At 44.2% G+C, this 14,892-nt stretch overlaps 1 protein-coding gene across 1 annotated transcript in view; it reads left to right on the forward strand.

Annotated features, from left to right (window-relative positions):
* The window catches only part of ABCA4 (ATP binding cassette subfamily A member 4), a 133,515-nt gene that overhangs the window by 87,439 nt on the left and 31,184 nt on the right, over positions 1–14,892 (forward strand). Inside the window, exons 27-33 of the mRNA XM_040627018.1 lie at positions 628–833; positions 1,192–1,240; positions 4,499–4,758; positions 7,211–7,335; positions 7,803–7,901; positions 8,924–9,110; positions 13,648–13,742. Coding sequence (XP_040482952.1) covers positions 628–833; positions 1,192–1,240; positions 4,499–4,758; positions 7,211–7,335; positions 7,803–7,901; positions 8,924–9,110; positions 13,648–13,742 — 1,021 coding nt within the window. The remainder of the gene's footprint in view (positions 1–627; positions 834–1,191; positions 1,241–4,498; positions 4,759–7,210; positions 7,336–7,802; positions 7,902–8,923; positions 9,111–13,647; positions 13,743–14,892) is intronic.

Raw genomic sequence — 14,892 nt, forward strand, 5'->3', positions numbered from 1 at the left:
GGGCAAGTCACCTATAGCTTGGGCCAGACAAGGAAAATGAAAGCAACTTTGACTTAACCTTCAGGCTTATGGTGAATAAGAATGAGCAACAATAATGAGAAGAGCTTTCTTACTAGAGATGATGTTCATGATTACAATAGCAGCTAATACTTAACCTAGGCACCAGACACGTCATTCTAAGTGTTTTGTGTATATTAACTCATCCAGGCCTCATAAATAACAGTAAAGTGGGTGGGTGCCATTATTTTCCCCTTTGAACAGATGAATAAACTAGGGTAGGACCCGCATGATGTTACATAGCTTGCAAGGGACAGACCATTTGATTGCACAAAGGAGGAAACTGTCAGGCGAGCGTTACATGACCTCCCAAGTTTGCCCGACTAGTTAGTAAGGAGTGCTGTGGCTTCCCTCTCCCTCTCAGTGCTCTTCAGGGGCCAATGAAGCTAAAACGGGGACGGGAGGCTGGGAGGCAGCATCAGTCCTCCGCAGGAGTCACTGCTGAGGAGTGAAATGCCCTTTCTTCAAATGGGAAGCAGAAGAAAGTTGGGGATATGAGCAAGCTCAGTCTCCCAGGCTCGGTTCTAGAAGACAGAGTTGATGTCAGTCTCTTTTTTTTTTTTGTCCTAGGAGATGTGAATGAGCTGATGGATATGGTACAACACCATGTCCCAGAGGCAAAGCTGGTGGAATGCATCGGTCAAGAACTTATCTTCCTTCTTCCAAATAAGAATTTCAAGCAGAGAGCGTACGCCAGCCTTTTCAGAGAGCTAGAGGACACGCTAGCCGACCTGGGGCTCAGCAGTTTTGGAATTTCTGACACTCCCCTGGAAGAGGTAAGGCATAGATTCCAGCTGGTTTCTATCAGGTAGCAGAAAAGGAGGTTCTTTGCAGAAGTCTAATACTAGAGGGACGTTTTATAAAGGCAAAAAGCTGTAACTCCCCACCCAAGCATAGCAACTATCTTCATTTTTGGCTTGCTTCCTCATGCTTCTGTCCATGCAGAAACATGTTTCATGTAGTTGTGGTCACTGTGCGCCTATACTTTTATATTTATAGAAGACTGCTCTTAGATAAATCGCAATGTATTTTCCTTCCATTGTGAAGCAGTAACCGACCAAATTGAGCTTGGGTTAGATTTTTTTCTGAGAATGGAACGCCTAACCAAATGTTCTCTTTTTCCTTTCTTGACAGATTTTTCTGAAGGTCACGGAAGATTCTGATTCAGGACCTCTGTTTGCTGGTATGGTTCCAGAGTGTGTTCCCTCACCACACTCCCCAAGCTCTGTATTGAAAATCTGAGCAAAATTTCATGAAACAACAAAGCAGGCAAATACTCCCTCCATTGTATTTATCTGACCTCCAAATAACACACATTTTGCATTCTCGGTTCCTTTAAATGACAGAGAAATGACAAATGGAATCAGGTCTGGGTGGAAAGAGTCTAGATGAATCAGGATTCTTAAGGAGATCAGGCTGGGAGCTTCACCACCCACAAGCTTCTCATCCCCCTTTTGGGTCTCCTATACCTGCTACATCACCATCCTCATCTGCTCCTCTTAACTCCACCAGGCCTCTGATCCACTCCTGTCTGCATGAGTGACAGCCCACAGAGTCCCTAGAGAGCATGGTGACAGTGAATACAACCCAGATGCCAGCTGGGGTCTTCTGGCCTCTTTGAAATAGAGAGAAAATTATTCTGAGCCTTCATTTACTGCCCTGTGGAACTTTACAACTGTGGAGGCCATAATTGCTGTGGATTTGGGGGTCTCTCTTCTACATGTGTGAGCCTGGGCACCAACTAGCTCCTTCTGTGATTTCTACCCAAACCCCAGAGCCACACAAAGCGTTCCTGAGTGAATTTACTGTGGAGGATAGGGGATAGGGAGATGGCCATGCAGGCAGGATTACCTGCCATGACACAGGCCTCTTCTGATAGAATAATAGGCATCCACCCACACTGATAAAATCCTCTATCTGGTTCCTCTTTCTCCATTGTGTTTTCCTCTCTTCTACTCACGGGCAAAGCTGCATGGCCATTCTCCTTCGATGCCTTGGGCTCCTACTCTTGGTTACCTCTTTCTACCCAGTATAGTAATATCATAGTACTTTCCTGTGCAAAGACGATTTCCTCCCCTTGAAATTTCTGATGACAACTCTTAAGATACATGGTTTTTGTCTTGACTTCGTAAGTGGTCCCAGAAGTCTGTTTATTAGCTATGCCTAGAACTACCAGTGGTCATATACACCAGCCCAAATGTGCTGCCTGGCCCAGGTGAGTCATGTGGTGGCCAGAAGAGGTGCGCATCCTGGCAGAGTGGGGGGGAAGGGCTGTCTGCCGGAGACGGTGGGAGCAGTTCACCACCGGGCCCAGGTATTCTTTCCAGCTTTACAGACACGGAAATGGAATTCTCCCAGATCACTCAAAGACAAAGACTTACATTAACCAAAACCAGAATGAAAATATGCAAATTTGTATCAGAAGCTATGATGTTTCCAAGAGTTGGGGCTTTCATCAGCACAAAATATTCCTTAATAATTAGATCTTCTCAGGAGAATGAATTGGACATCAGAAGACTGGTCAGCCTGGTCATAGAATAGGATGTTCCAAAGAGACATGCAGGGATAGAGGTTAAGAGAGTAGCTGCTAAAGTAAGGGAGATCTTCATAATTTGCTCCACAATTTGCTAACTGAGTGGCTTTGGGTAAATACTTAGCCTCTTTGTACCTCTGATTCCTCATCTGCAAAATGGGGCAAATAATAGTATCCACCTTTTAGGATTGTTGAGAGAATTAAATGAGTTAATACATGCCAAGTTTTAACACAGTATGTGATTTCTGATTAAGATTTAGCAACATCCTAATCTCAACATTTGCAAATCATCTTTTACCTCAAACTTGTTTAGCCCTTTATACTTCATGGAGCACGTAACATCCATTGTTTTGATTGTCACTATGATCTTATGAGGCTGCTAAGACAGGGATTAGCCCCATCTGGGGGAAACTGAGCCACACAGATTGGATGACTTGCCTTAAAGTCACACAGCCTTCTGAGTCTTCCTCCCTGGTTTTAGCTCTCAAACTAGGACCAAGTCCACACCCTTTCTGCCACCCATTTTTCAGATGGCTAAATGCGTTTTTTTTTAATTGGCTCAGTTTTAGAGGATGACAGTGTTTCAGATCTTATCTCCAAAGTCTGAAGGAACTTGTAGCTATCCATTGGGGTCCCAAATTTCAAGGTACCAAAACGGTCAGCGCGCCCTCTAAATCTGTGGCTCACAGCCAGTGACCACTAGAGGGCAGCAGAAAGCCAGGAACAAACATGGTTCTGTCTGCCCTCAGCAGTGCCCTCAGCTCTTGCCCGTGGAATGTTTTCGTTTTCATTTTACAGAGGTGAAAACTCAGATTCAGACAGAGTCCAATTTATGCATCTAGTAAGAGTCAGGATTCAAACCCAGGTCACCTAACTCCTAGTTTACTAGTCTTTCCACTTCTCAGTGGCCTCTAAAAATTTAGAAAAAAACAGGGGCGCCTGGGTGGCACAGCGGTTGAGCGTCTGCCTTCGGCTCAGGGCATGATCCCGGCGTTATGGGATCAAGCCCCACATCAGGCTCCTCCACTATGAGCCTGCTCCTTCCTTTCCCACTCCCCCTGCTTGTGTTCCCTCTCTCACTGGCTATCTCTGTCTCTGTCGAGTAAATAAAAAAAAAAAAAATACTAATAGCACAGTGTCTTTCAAAAAAAAAAAAAAGAATTTAGAAAAAAACAAAAAAAAACCAAGTCAACTCTGACTTTTACTTAAGTTCACAGGTTACACATGAATATATTTGCTGTTTAAAAATTCAAATAATACAAAAAAGGCTAAAATCACCCTTCCCCTTTATCCCCACCCCTTATCCAGCTCTACCCCTGCAGTAGTAACTTCTTTTAATAGTTGGTGGGTATTCGGTCAGAGCTTTGCAGTTACATATGTCTGTGTGTGTGTATGTATAACATATAATTCGTTGTGTATGATATACGTGCTCTCTAATGTAAATGTGATCTTATTACACACATTGCTCTGTAACGTCAATTTTTTTTACTTAGTTATATGTTTTAGACCTCTCTGTCAATGCATTTATATCCTCTTCTCTTTAGCTACTGTAGATAATTTTTAAAGGATTTCAGGTGATTCTGTCTATAGATGATTCACCTAAAAAATGGAATCGTTATTTTATTTTTATTTATTTATTTTCTTTTTAGTAGGCTCCACACCCAATGTGGGGCTTAAACTCATGACCCTTGAATTTAAGTGTCGTATGCTCTACTGACTGAGCCAGCTAGGTGCCCCCCAAAATAGAATTTTTAAAAGCGTATTAACCTACCTGGCCTGATATTTTGTTGCTGATTTAAACAAAGGGAAAAACCAGTGCAGTAAGGAAAAAATGGCATGTGAAAGCCATACCCTGTGAGTATTTTTCTAAATTTCTAATTGAATTTCTAATTCAATCTTCCAAATCAGGTGGCACTCAACAGAAAAGAGAAAACGTCAGCCTCCGACACCCCTGGTTGGGTCCAAGAGAGAAGGCCAGAGAGATTCCCCAGGGCTCCAATGGCTGCTCTGCGGAGCCAGCTCCTCCCCCGGGGGTCCAGCCCTCCTCAGAGCCAGAGCAGCGCAGAAGGCTCAACACAGGGGCGCAGCTCCTCCTCCAGCATGTGCAGGCGTTGCTGGTCAAGCGATTCCACCACACGGTGCGCAGTTACAAGGACTTCTTGGCCCAGGTACTACTGTGGATCCTTGCCTGTGCTTGGCCGCTGGCGGCCAAGGCCTGCCTTCCCCTCCTGGCCCTTCCCGCCTCTCTTGGGCTTTCTTCTGCCCGCGCTTCAAACACAGTGATGAGCACCCTCTTTAGGTCCTGTCTGCTTTGCTTTCTCCTTGCCAACCTTTATTTTGATTCTTAGTAACATAAAGATCCTTCTTAAGTGTTTGACCTCACTTAGCAGAGAAAATAAAATAATAGTGAATATGTTGAGATTGTTTTCATTTTTACAGTGAAGGGTAGTCATATTTGCATTCATTTTTGCAAGGACCCTATATATTAAGGACATAGGCCTCTTTTTTCTTTTTACTCTTTTTTAAAATTAACTTTTTAATTTTAATTCCAGTATTATGAAACTACAGTGTTATATTAGTTTCAGGTGTATAATATAGTGAGTGATTCAGCACTTCTATATATTACTCAGTGCTCATTATGACCAGTGCATTCCTCAGTCCCCATCAACTATTTCACCCCCGCTTTGGTAACCGTCAGTTTGTTCTCTATAGTTAAGAGTCTGTTTCTTGGTTTGTCTCTCTCTTTTTCTTGCCTTTGCTCATTAGTTTTGTTTCTTAAATTCCACATATGAGATCACATGATACTTGTCTTTGACTGACTTATTTCGCTTAGCATTATTTTTTCGCTAGCTCCATCCATGTCATTGCAAATGACAAGATTTCATTCTTTTTTATGACTAATATTCCATTGTATATATCTCATGTCTTCTTTATCCATTTGTCTGCCCATGGACACTTGGGCTGCTTCCATAGTTTGGCTATTGTAAATCATGCTGCAATAAACACAGGGGTGCGTGTGTCCCTTTGAATTAGTGTTTTTGTATTTTTTGGGTAGATATCCAATAATGCAATTACTGGATCATAGGGTAGTTCTGTTTTTAATACTGTTTTCCACAGTGGCTGCACCAGTTTGCATTCCCACCAACGGTTCCTTTTTCTCCACATCCTTGCCAACGTTTGTTTCTTGTGTTTTTGATTGTACCCATCTGACAGGTGTGAGGTGATATCTCATTGTGGTTGTCGTTTGCATTTCCCTGATAATGAATGCTTTCGAGTATCTTTTCATGTGCCTGTTGGCCATCTGTATGCCTTCTTTGGAGAAGTGTCTTCTTGTCTTGTGCCCATTTTTAAATTGGATTATTTGGCTTTTGGGGTGTTGAGTTGTTTCAGTTCTTTATATATTTTGGATACTAACCCTCTATCTGACACATCATTTGCAAATATCTTTTCCCACTCCATAAGTTGCCTTTTGGCTTTGTTGATTACTTCCTTTGCTGTGCAGAAGCTTTTTATTCTGATGTAGTTTCAATAGTTTATTTTTGCTTTTATCTCCCTTGCCTCAGGGGACATATCTAAAAAAATGTTGCTATGGCTGATGTCACAGAAATTACTGCCTGTGCTCTCTTCTGGGGTTTTTGTGGTTTCAGGTCTCACATTCAGGTCTCTTATCCATTTTGAGTTATACGTGTGTATCTGTAAGAAAGTGGTCCAGTGTCATCCTTTTGCATGTAGCAGTAGAGTTTTCCCAGTGCCATTTGTTGAAGAGATGTCTTCTTCCCATGACTAATTCTTTCCTCCTTTGTCAAAGATTAATTGAGGGGCACCTGGGTGGCACAGCGGTTAAGCGTCTGCCTTCGGCTCAGGGCGTGATCCCAGCGTTATGGGATCAAGCCCCACATCGGGCTCCTCCGCTATGAGCCTGCTTCTTCCTCTCCCACTCCCCCTGCTTGTGTTCCCTCTCTCGCTGGCTGTCTCTGTCTCTGTCGAATAAATAAATAAAATCTTTAAAAAAAAAAAAGATTAATTGAGGGTGTATTTCTGGGATTTCAATTGTGTTCTGTTGATCTATTTGTCTGTTTTTGTGCCAGTACCATACTGTTTTGATTACTACAGTTTTGTAATGTAACTTGAGGTCTGGAATTGTGATATCTCCGGTTTTGTTCTTCTTTTTCAAAATTGCTTTGGCTATTCAGGGTCTTTGGTGGTTCCATACAAATTTTAGGATTGTTTGTTCTAGTTCTGTGAAAAATGTTGTTGGTATTTTGATAGGGATTGCATTCAATCTATAGATTGCTTTGGGTACTCTTTTTTTCTTTTTATATTTTTTATTCAAATACAGAAACTCTGGTTCACCTCTGGCTGAACATCGGCTACCACAGTGCTCAGTGTCGGCCTCTTCAGCCATTCTTGAATGGCCACCAGAACATCCTGTTTTCTCCTACACACCTTGCCTTTGCACCTCCCTTATAATGTTCCCCAGAAGCCTGACCTCCTTCGCCAGGGCCCAGTTATGAGGCTGCAAGATAAATGTTTAGAAGAATAAATGTGTGTGTGTGTGTGTGTGTGTTTCTTTACATACCACATACCACAGCCCATGTTGCCATCTTTATTTTCCAACAGATTGTGCTCCCAGCCACTTTTGTGTTTTTGGCTCTGATGCTTTCCATCATCGTCCCTCCCTTTGGTGAATATCCTGCTTTGATCCTTCACCCCTGGATGTATGGGCAACAGTACACTTTCTTCAGGTGTGTAGACTCATCCCTAAAGGTTATCATTCACCCCCATGAGTTGTGGGGCTCCCAGGTCAGACTGTTTGGTGGACCCTTCCCCTTTCCACAGCAACCAATGTGGTAGGGGGCCTTGGACTGCCTTCCAGAAGGAAGTTAATATACCTGCCACTTGGGAAAGGTGATCCCAAGTGGGCAACCAGGACTGCCAGGAGTAAGAAAGAGAAAGTAAAGGTTGGGTGAGTAGGTTGAATTCCATCTTTTTGAGGTGCAGACATGATACGCCAGCAGATCGCTGGGCATGTGGGAATAGCACACTGCCTTCCCAGGAGACCTACAACCACCCCTAGGCAGCGTTCTGTGGCTTGCATACATACAAGTATGGAGCAACCGTTCACTGCACGCCTGTCGAGTTGCACATTGGATACTTTGTCCCTTTGTCCCAGTCATGTATCTGTCGAGTAAGCTCCTCTCACTCTGTCTAGTTTGGACCAGCCGGGCAGTGAGCAGCTTGCAGCACTTGCAGACGTCCTCCTGAACAAGCCGGGCTTTGGCAATCGCTGCCTGAAGGAAGAGTGGCTTCCGTAAGTCCCTACGCACCCGTGTCCTCCCACCAGCCGCTGCCCCGGGGGAGCCCTGAGGGCGGGGTCCCAGGATGGCAGGTCAGGAGAGGCCCCATCTCCATCCTGCTCTTTGTTACACAGGTGCTTCCACATCCCTGACTGTCACCCTTCCTCTCCTTCAACACACATTTGCAAGGGTGTCACCACCTTTTAGGAAGCCCCTGCATCACCAGGCAGCTGTATATTTCTAGAATTCCCAATGTAGAAAGTTCCATACTGAGTTGACATATGCTTCCCACAACGTATTTGAAAGGAATCTGAACAGGGAAAGGAGGGAGGTGGGGGATGTGTTGTTGTTTAATTGGACCTAGAATGGCATTAATTACAGAACTTTAAATTATTGCTGTAAGTATAGAGAAGGGACTTATAGAGGGCAGTTGAAATCTACCAAGAATCCTAAAATTTCAATATAATTTTAACTGCTTCTCTCATTCACTGTTTTTTTCAGAGCTATAGATAAGGACCAAAACAGACTAAGTTCCAACTCCTCTTTTAATTGTTCTGTTTCTCAACAGCTAGAGGTGCCAGGAGGAAGAAGGGAGCTAAAACAGCCCACAAAGTAGATAGTTATTGCCCAGTCCCACACCTAGTCAATCAACCAAATTCTAGTCTTGATTTTTTTTTTGAAGATTTTATTTATTTATTTGACAGTGAGAGACAGTGACAGAGGGAATACAGGCAGAGGGGAGTTGGAGAGGGAGAAGCAGTCTCCTCACCGAGCAGGGAGCCCAATGTGGGGCTCGATCCCAGAATGCTGGGATCATGACCTGAGCCGAAGGCAGACACTTAACGACTGAGCCACCCAGGCGCCGCGTAGTCTTGATTTTTTTGAGCAGAAACTAACCTCCGAGAATAGAAGAAGAAAATGTGTGGGTCCGAGGAGATAGAGGAAAGGCTAAGGAGAGGGTTGGGCACTATTTCTCATTTTTAGGGATTCTTATCAACTGGAGCTGCTTGTGAAATATTTTCTTGCCTTCCATGAGGGAGTACCCGTGTGGCAATTCAACCCCCTGGAAGACTCCTCCTGTGTCCCCGAACATCACCCACCTGTTCCAGAAGCAGAAATGGACGCCAGAGAACCCCTCGCCCTCCTGCTTGTGCAGCACCAGAGAGAAGCTCACCATGCTCCCTGAGTGCCCCGAGGGCGCAGGGGGGCTCCCACCCCCTCAGGTACCTCGACCCTCCGTGGGAAACTAGGGGCCCCGAAGCTGCCTGTGACAGCAGGGATTGGGGGAGATGCACTGTGCCTCCTGAGTTTCTAGCCGACTAGCATGTCAAACTGACAGCTGACTGAAGGTCCAGAGGAGTCCCAGGGTCCTCTCTGAGGGGCATGCTAAAGGGCCCTGTCACAGCCAGTAGTTCCATTTTCCACCAGGCGCTCCCTCTTCAATCTTATTTTAAAAACTTTAAATTTTGAAAAAATATACAAGTCGGGATGCCTTGTGGCTCAGCTGGTTAAGCATCTGCCTTAGGCTCAGGTCATGATTCCAGGGCTGCCGGTCCCACTGCTTGTGCTATCTTTCTCTCTCTCTGACAAATAAATAAATAAATAATATTTTTTTAAAAAAGCATTTAAAAAATATATATATACCAGTCATGTATGCTTGTTACAGAAAAATTAGAAAATACAGTTGAGTCAGAAGGAAAAAATCATCCTACAATTGGAGATAACCAATAACATTTACTCTTTCTCCATTCAAACAGGATTATATTTCAAAATGCTGTCTTGAAACCTGCTATTTTCATTTAAAAACATATCATGAACATATGTTCACGTCAATAAATATACATCATCGCTTTTAATACCTATATACTATCCCATTTCATTTAATTTAACCTCTCATTGAACATGTGAGTTTTCAGTGTTTTCCATTGTAAACAATGTAATGTCCATTCAAATGTATATGTATTTGCACACTTGTTAACCTAATTAAGACATTTACCGCATACTGTGTAACTAACATGCATACACATGAATGTGCACACACACACACACACACACAGCCAGCTACTTACATTTTTTTCTGAGCAGCATCCTATTCTGGGAGTTCTTTTTTTTTTAAGATTTTATTTATTTATTTATTTGAGAAAGAGGGGGCGGAGAGAGAGAGAGATCACATGCAGGGGGTGGGGTAGAGGGAGAAGCAGATTCCCCGCTGAGCAGGGAGCCCAATGCAGGACTCCATCCCAGGACCTGGGATCGTGACATGAGTTGAAAGGCAGATGCTTAACTGACTGATCCACCCAGGCTCCCTCTTTTGGGAGTTCTGAACTCCTTGATGTATCACTCCAGTGAGCCTCTCCCAGGGGTGTCAGAGACAGTGAAAGGAGCCAGGGGACTCTTACTCTGTCTTCAGTTGCTAACAGGCCTCCCAGCTGACGGGCTTGAACTGGGCCTTGTGTGGCCCTCTCTACTGATCTGCTGGTGAATGAACGATTCCCCGAGAAGCAGCGTGTCCCAGGGGGCTGAGCACTGGCTTTGGCATCAGAGAGCCCCAGGCTAGTTACTTGGCCTCTCTGAGCCTTAACTTCCTCATTTATAAGTTAAAGGTAACTACTTATTTCATAGTGTTATTATGAGAACTCAATGAAATAATGTGGGTAAAGAAACTATATTATTAGCGTTAGATTCTTTTTTTTTTTTTTTTTTTTTTTTTTTTTTTTTAGAGCTTATTTATTTATTTGACAGAGAGACAGCCAGCGAGAGGGGGAACACAGGCAGGGGGAGTGGGAGAGGAAGAAGCAGGCTTCCAGAGGAGGAGCCCGATGTGGGGCTCGATCCCAGAATGCTGAGCCGAAGGCAGACGCTTAACGACTGAGCCACCCAGGCGCCCCTGTTTAGCATTAGATTCAACTCAACTGATGATAACCTCAGACTAACAGTGGATAAAATAAGACACAATTTGTTTCCCTCTCACTGGAAAGTTGATTCAGGCAGTCCGTGACATTGTGTTTTGTATGCTCCTCCCTGGTAAACACGCCTAGCCTCATCGGCCAACATAGCAAATCTACTTTCCTGGTAGCAGAATAGAAGACAAAGAGAGGGCAAAGTGTGCAAATGCACTATCTTTTAGGGAAGATTTCCAGAAGCCGCCACACTGCACTTTCTCTTACACATGATTAGCCAGAGCTGAACATCAAGGAAGACTGGGAACTGTATCGTCTTTATTCTGGAGGCCTTGAACCCACACAAAAGTGTGTTACTATGGCATGCAGCAGAAGGCAGAGCACATAATGAGGACAGCTAAATTTTGCCATAGCATCAATCACAGTTGCTGGCCTAGGAGTGATTCTGTGTTTGTGAGCATCCTCCTGTCTTTCTCTTTTTTTATTTGCTAAAAGCATACACCTTTATGTTTCTCAAGCAGTATGTTTTCCCTTTGAACCACAACTCCGCCACTGTAGCATCACAGAGATCCCAGAGGAGGGAATCAGGGAGCTCGTTCTGATTCTCTGTATCCCAAGAGGGAGCTTTGCTTCTGTGGGGGTGACTGAGGGGCCCTGCGGCTGCTGCTCAGATACACGCAGCCTCAGGACACAGCCCAGGAGTCCTCGGCTGGGAAGGTGGGGAGGAAGGCCAAGCCTAGCTCCATAGAGATCCTACCTTCAAGCTGCCTGCCTAACTTAGGAACTTTTTTCAATAATCAGTCCTTGGTCCCTGGTGGGAAAATTTAACAGATCCCCATAGCCAGAGTCCGGGTGATTTTTTTTTTAATCACTCCTGCATTTCCTCACTATCATTGATGCTTCTGTTGGGAGCAAAATTGAATCTCAGGCATCAGCACAGGAGATGCTCTGTGTGTGTGTGTGTGTGTGTGTGTGTGTGTGTAAAAGATACACACACACACACACTCATATTTAGACCCACTCACCCCACTCACTCAAACACACTCTCCTATTCGGCCTGGAATAAAGCCAAAGGGTATGGGCTTCACTCAGAGCTAGTAAAGTGTACATGTCAGGAGAATGGGGGTGGGGATGCAGTCTTCTCTAGGGTCCCTTCCTGTCCTAACATTTTTTGAATGGTGGTAGGTCCTAAGGTGGAAGTGCTCCATTCCTGACTTCTAGAATACACAGAGATCAAGTTGTAGGAGTCTTTTATTTGATAGCATTTTTAGAAAATAATTTATCACAAATTACCAGACACCTGCAACTGTGCCAGCCTAGATTCTACCAGAGTAGCATGGCAGGTGCCCCAGGTGCCATTCTCAGCCTGAGAAGCAGGTGATAGAGTGAAAAGAGCAGGGCTATGGAGACAGACCAATGTAGGTTCAAAGCCTAGATCAACCCCCTATAACTTCTATAACCTGGTGCAAGTTAGCTGAGCTTTCTTTCTGGACCTCAGTTTCTCTGGCTGTAAATTAAAGCAACAATTCCTCTTTCATAAGAGTATAAGGATTAAGGGAGACAATGAATATAGAGCATTTGACACAGTGCTTGGGACACAGTAAGCATTCAGTAGATGCTAGTTCTGGAACCAAGTGAAGAAAGTGAATTGAAGGGACTAAAATAGGAAAGGGGGCAAGGGAGGCAGAAAGTGTATAAAAATGAAAAGAATGGTATGTGATGGTGTGTGATGTGTTTTTAATGCCACCAAAAATACCCTCAGCTACATCTGAGTTGTACCCTTGACACCCCAGGTTCTTGATTGACCAGAACTGAACCAACACTATGTAGACCCAAATTTAAAGTAATATTGCCACCTGGTGGCCGAACTCATGCGCTTTTTGAATCTTCCAAAGGCGAAACCAGCTTCCAGTTGTGAATATATTTTGAACGCAATCTATAAATTGTAAGGGACTGTTTGAATTCTTTCATCCATGTCATAAATTTAGTGTTTCACCTGCATTCCAGGTACTATTCTGAGTGCTGGGGACACCACAGAGAAAGTCCTGCTCTCCCAGAATTTATATCATACAGAGAGGTAACAGATAAAAACAAGGAAGCAGATGAACTGGAAAGAAAATTTGAGATAGAGATGTAAATGAGAAGATAATGCAGCAGTAGGTTATGATAGAGAGTGACTAGAAATAGACAGTACTTCTCTGAGGAGTAAAATGTAGGCCGATAACTTGAATGACGATGAGCTAGCCATGTGCGGTTGTCTGGGCAGAGTAATGCAGGTGGAGGCACAGCCAGGTGCAAAGCTACCTCAAGAATGAGGGGTGTGCAGTGGAGAAGCAGGGAGGACAGGTGAGGAGGGTAAGGAGTAAGGAGAGTGATGACCAAAGGGCTCAGAGAGCAGGGCAGGGCCAGATCATGTGACCCTGTCAGCCTTGGCGATGGTCCTCAGAGGNNNGTAGGGAAAGCAAGGAAGGTGCTATTCTGATCTACATTTTTAAAGCTCAGTCTGGCTGCTGGATAGAGAATGGACTTTGGAGGGCCAGGGTGGGATGAGGAGACCAGTCTGGAAGTATCTGTCGAGGTCCAGGTGAGGTCTGAGTGGAGGCTTGGACTAGGGTGGTAGTCTGGAATTGGAGCAATGGGGATGGAGTGGAGATTTATTTTGGAGTTGGAACTATCCTATCTTGTCAATGGGTTGGAGAAAAGAGAAGGATCCAAGATGGCTCCCACATCTTTGATGTGGGAACTAGGGACATGCCAGTGCTTTATTCAGTATCTTCCCAGCAGCAGAGTCCATAAATAATTTTTGGAGAACAGATCTCAGATTCCAAGGTGACTAACACAGATTTCTCATTTGCCTCAGAGAATACAGCGCAGCACTGAAATTCTACAAGACCTTACCAACAGGAACATCTCCGACTTCTTGGTAAAAACATATCCTGCTCTTATACGTGGCAGGTAAGGAGAGATTCTCTCATACTTTACATCCTGCTCCCTGTAGAAAATACTAGAGGTGGAAGATAATTTATTCTCACAACTTATTGGCAATCGGGGCAGTGGAAAATTTTCTTTTTCCTGATTTACCCAAAAAAGCAATTGAGACATATATAAGTAGAATGCAATTTAAGATTAATTTTGTTTTCATTTTTTGTTTTATTTAGGCCAAGCAGTCTTAAAGTTTAACCCAGTTACCATTAAAAATAAAATAAAAAAGCACAGAATGCATCCAATAATGCAGCTTTATGTTTTAACTAGTTCAGAAAGAGAGACAACATTTGGAGGGGAGGCTAAAGGAGAAAAAGGAGAGAAGCAAGAGGGAAAGTAAGAAGCAAAAAGAGAAAGGAACAAATCGGACCAACATAGGAAAAAAGCAGTGAGATGGCAGCGTGTGAGGGAGGCCACAGGTTGGCCGGGTTAGCCTCCCCTTGTCGCACCCTAGCTATAAATTCTCCTCTCAGCCACTGGCCTTGCAGTATGCCCGTGAGCTCTTCTGCGAGCACCCCCTTCTCCCAGCTCCGCAGCTGCTCTTCTCAGGCCCCAACGGCGGGTGAGCAGCGTCAGCAGCCCCTGTCCGAGCTTGACAAGAGCATGCTCTAAAAAGGGGGTCATGGGGAGCCTGACCCAGTCCCCATGTGTCTAGGGCCTTAAAATAAAACCCCATACTGTCTAATTTTCATAGTCCTTTCAGTGGCTTCCTCTGCCAGACCCGAACAAAGGATGAACGGACTCGGTTAACTAGAACACGCAGCCAGGGGTGAGAGCTGCTGCTGAGAAGGCAGTGCCGAGCCAGCGCTAGCAGGATGAAAAACGCCGTCCAAGCACAAAAATAAGACCAGCGTGCCTCGTATTTATTCAATAATGCCGTAAAACAACCACCACCCCAAACTTGGCTCTCAGCAATATATTTGCAATATGGAATTTGGGATTTTGTGCTTGATGATAGTGATAGTTTGGGGGACTGAACTATGAGGTCTGTAATTGGCATCTGCTCATTACTTGTCATTTTACCCCTGATTGGCTGGAAGTCAGTCTCTTAACTTTGGGCTTAGATGAAGTCTGCACTTCTCCCAAGTGTGCATGTGATTAATATTAGAGTCTTGCTTGTGCA

Source organism: Ursus maritimus, unplaced genomic scaffold, assembly GCF_017311325.1.
Source record: "Ursus maritimus isolate PB19 unplaced genomic scaffold, ASM1731132v1 scaffold_12, whole genome shotgun sequence".
Lineage (NCBI taxonomy): Eukaryota > Metazoa > Chordata > Mammalia > Carnivora > Ursidae > Ursus > Ursus maritimus.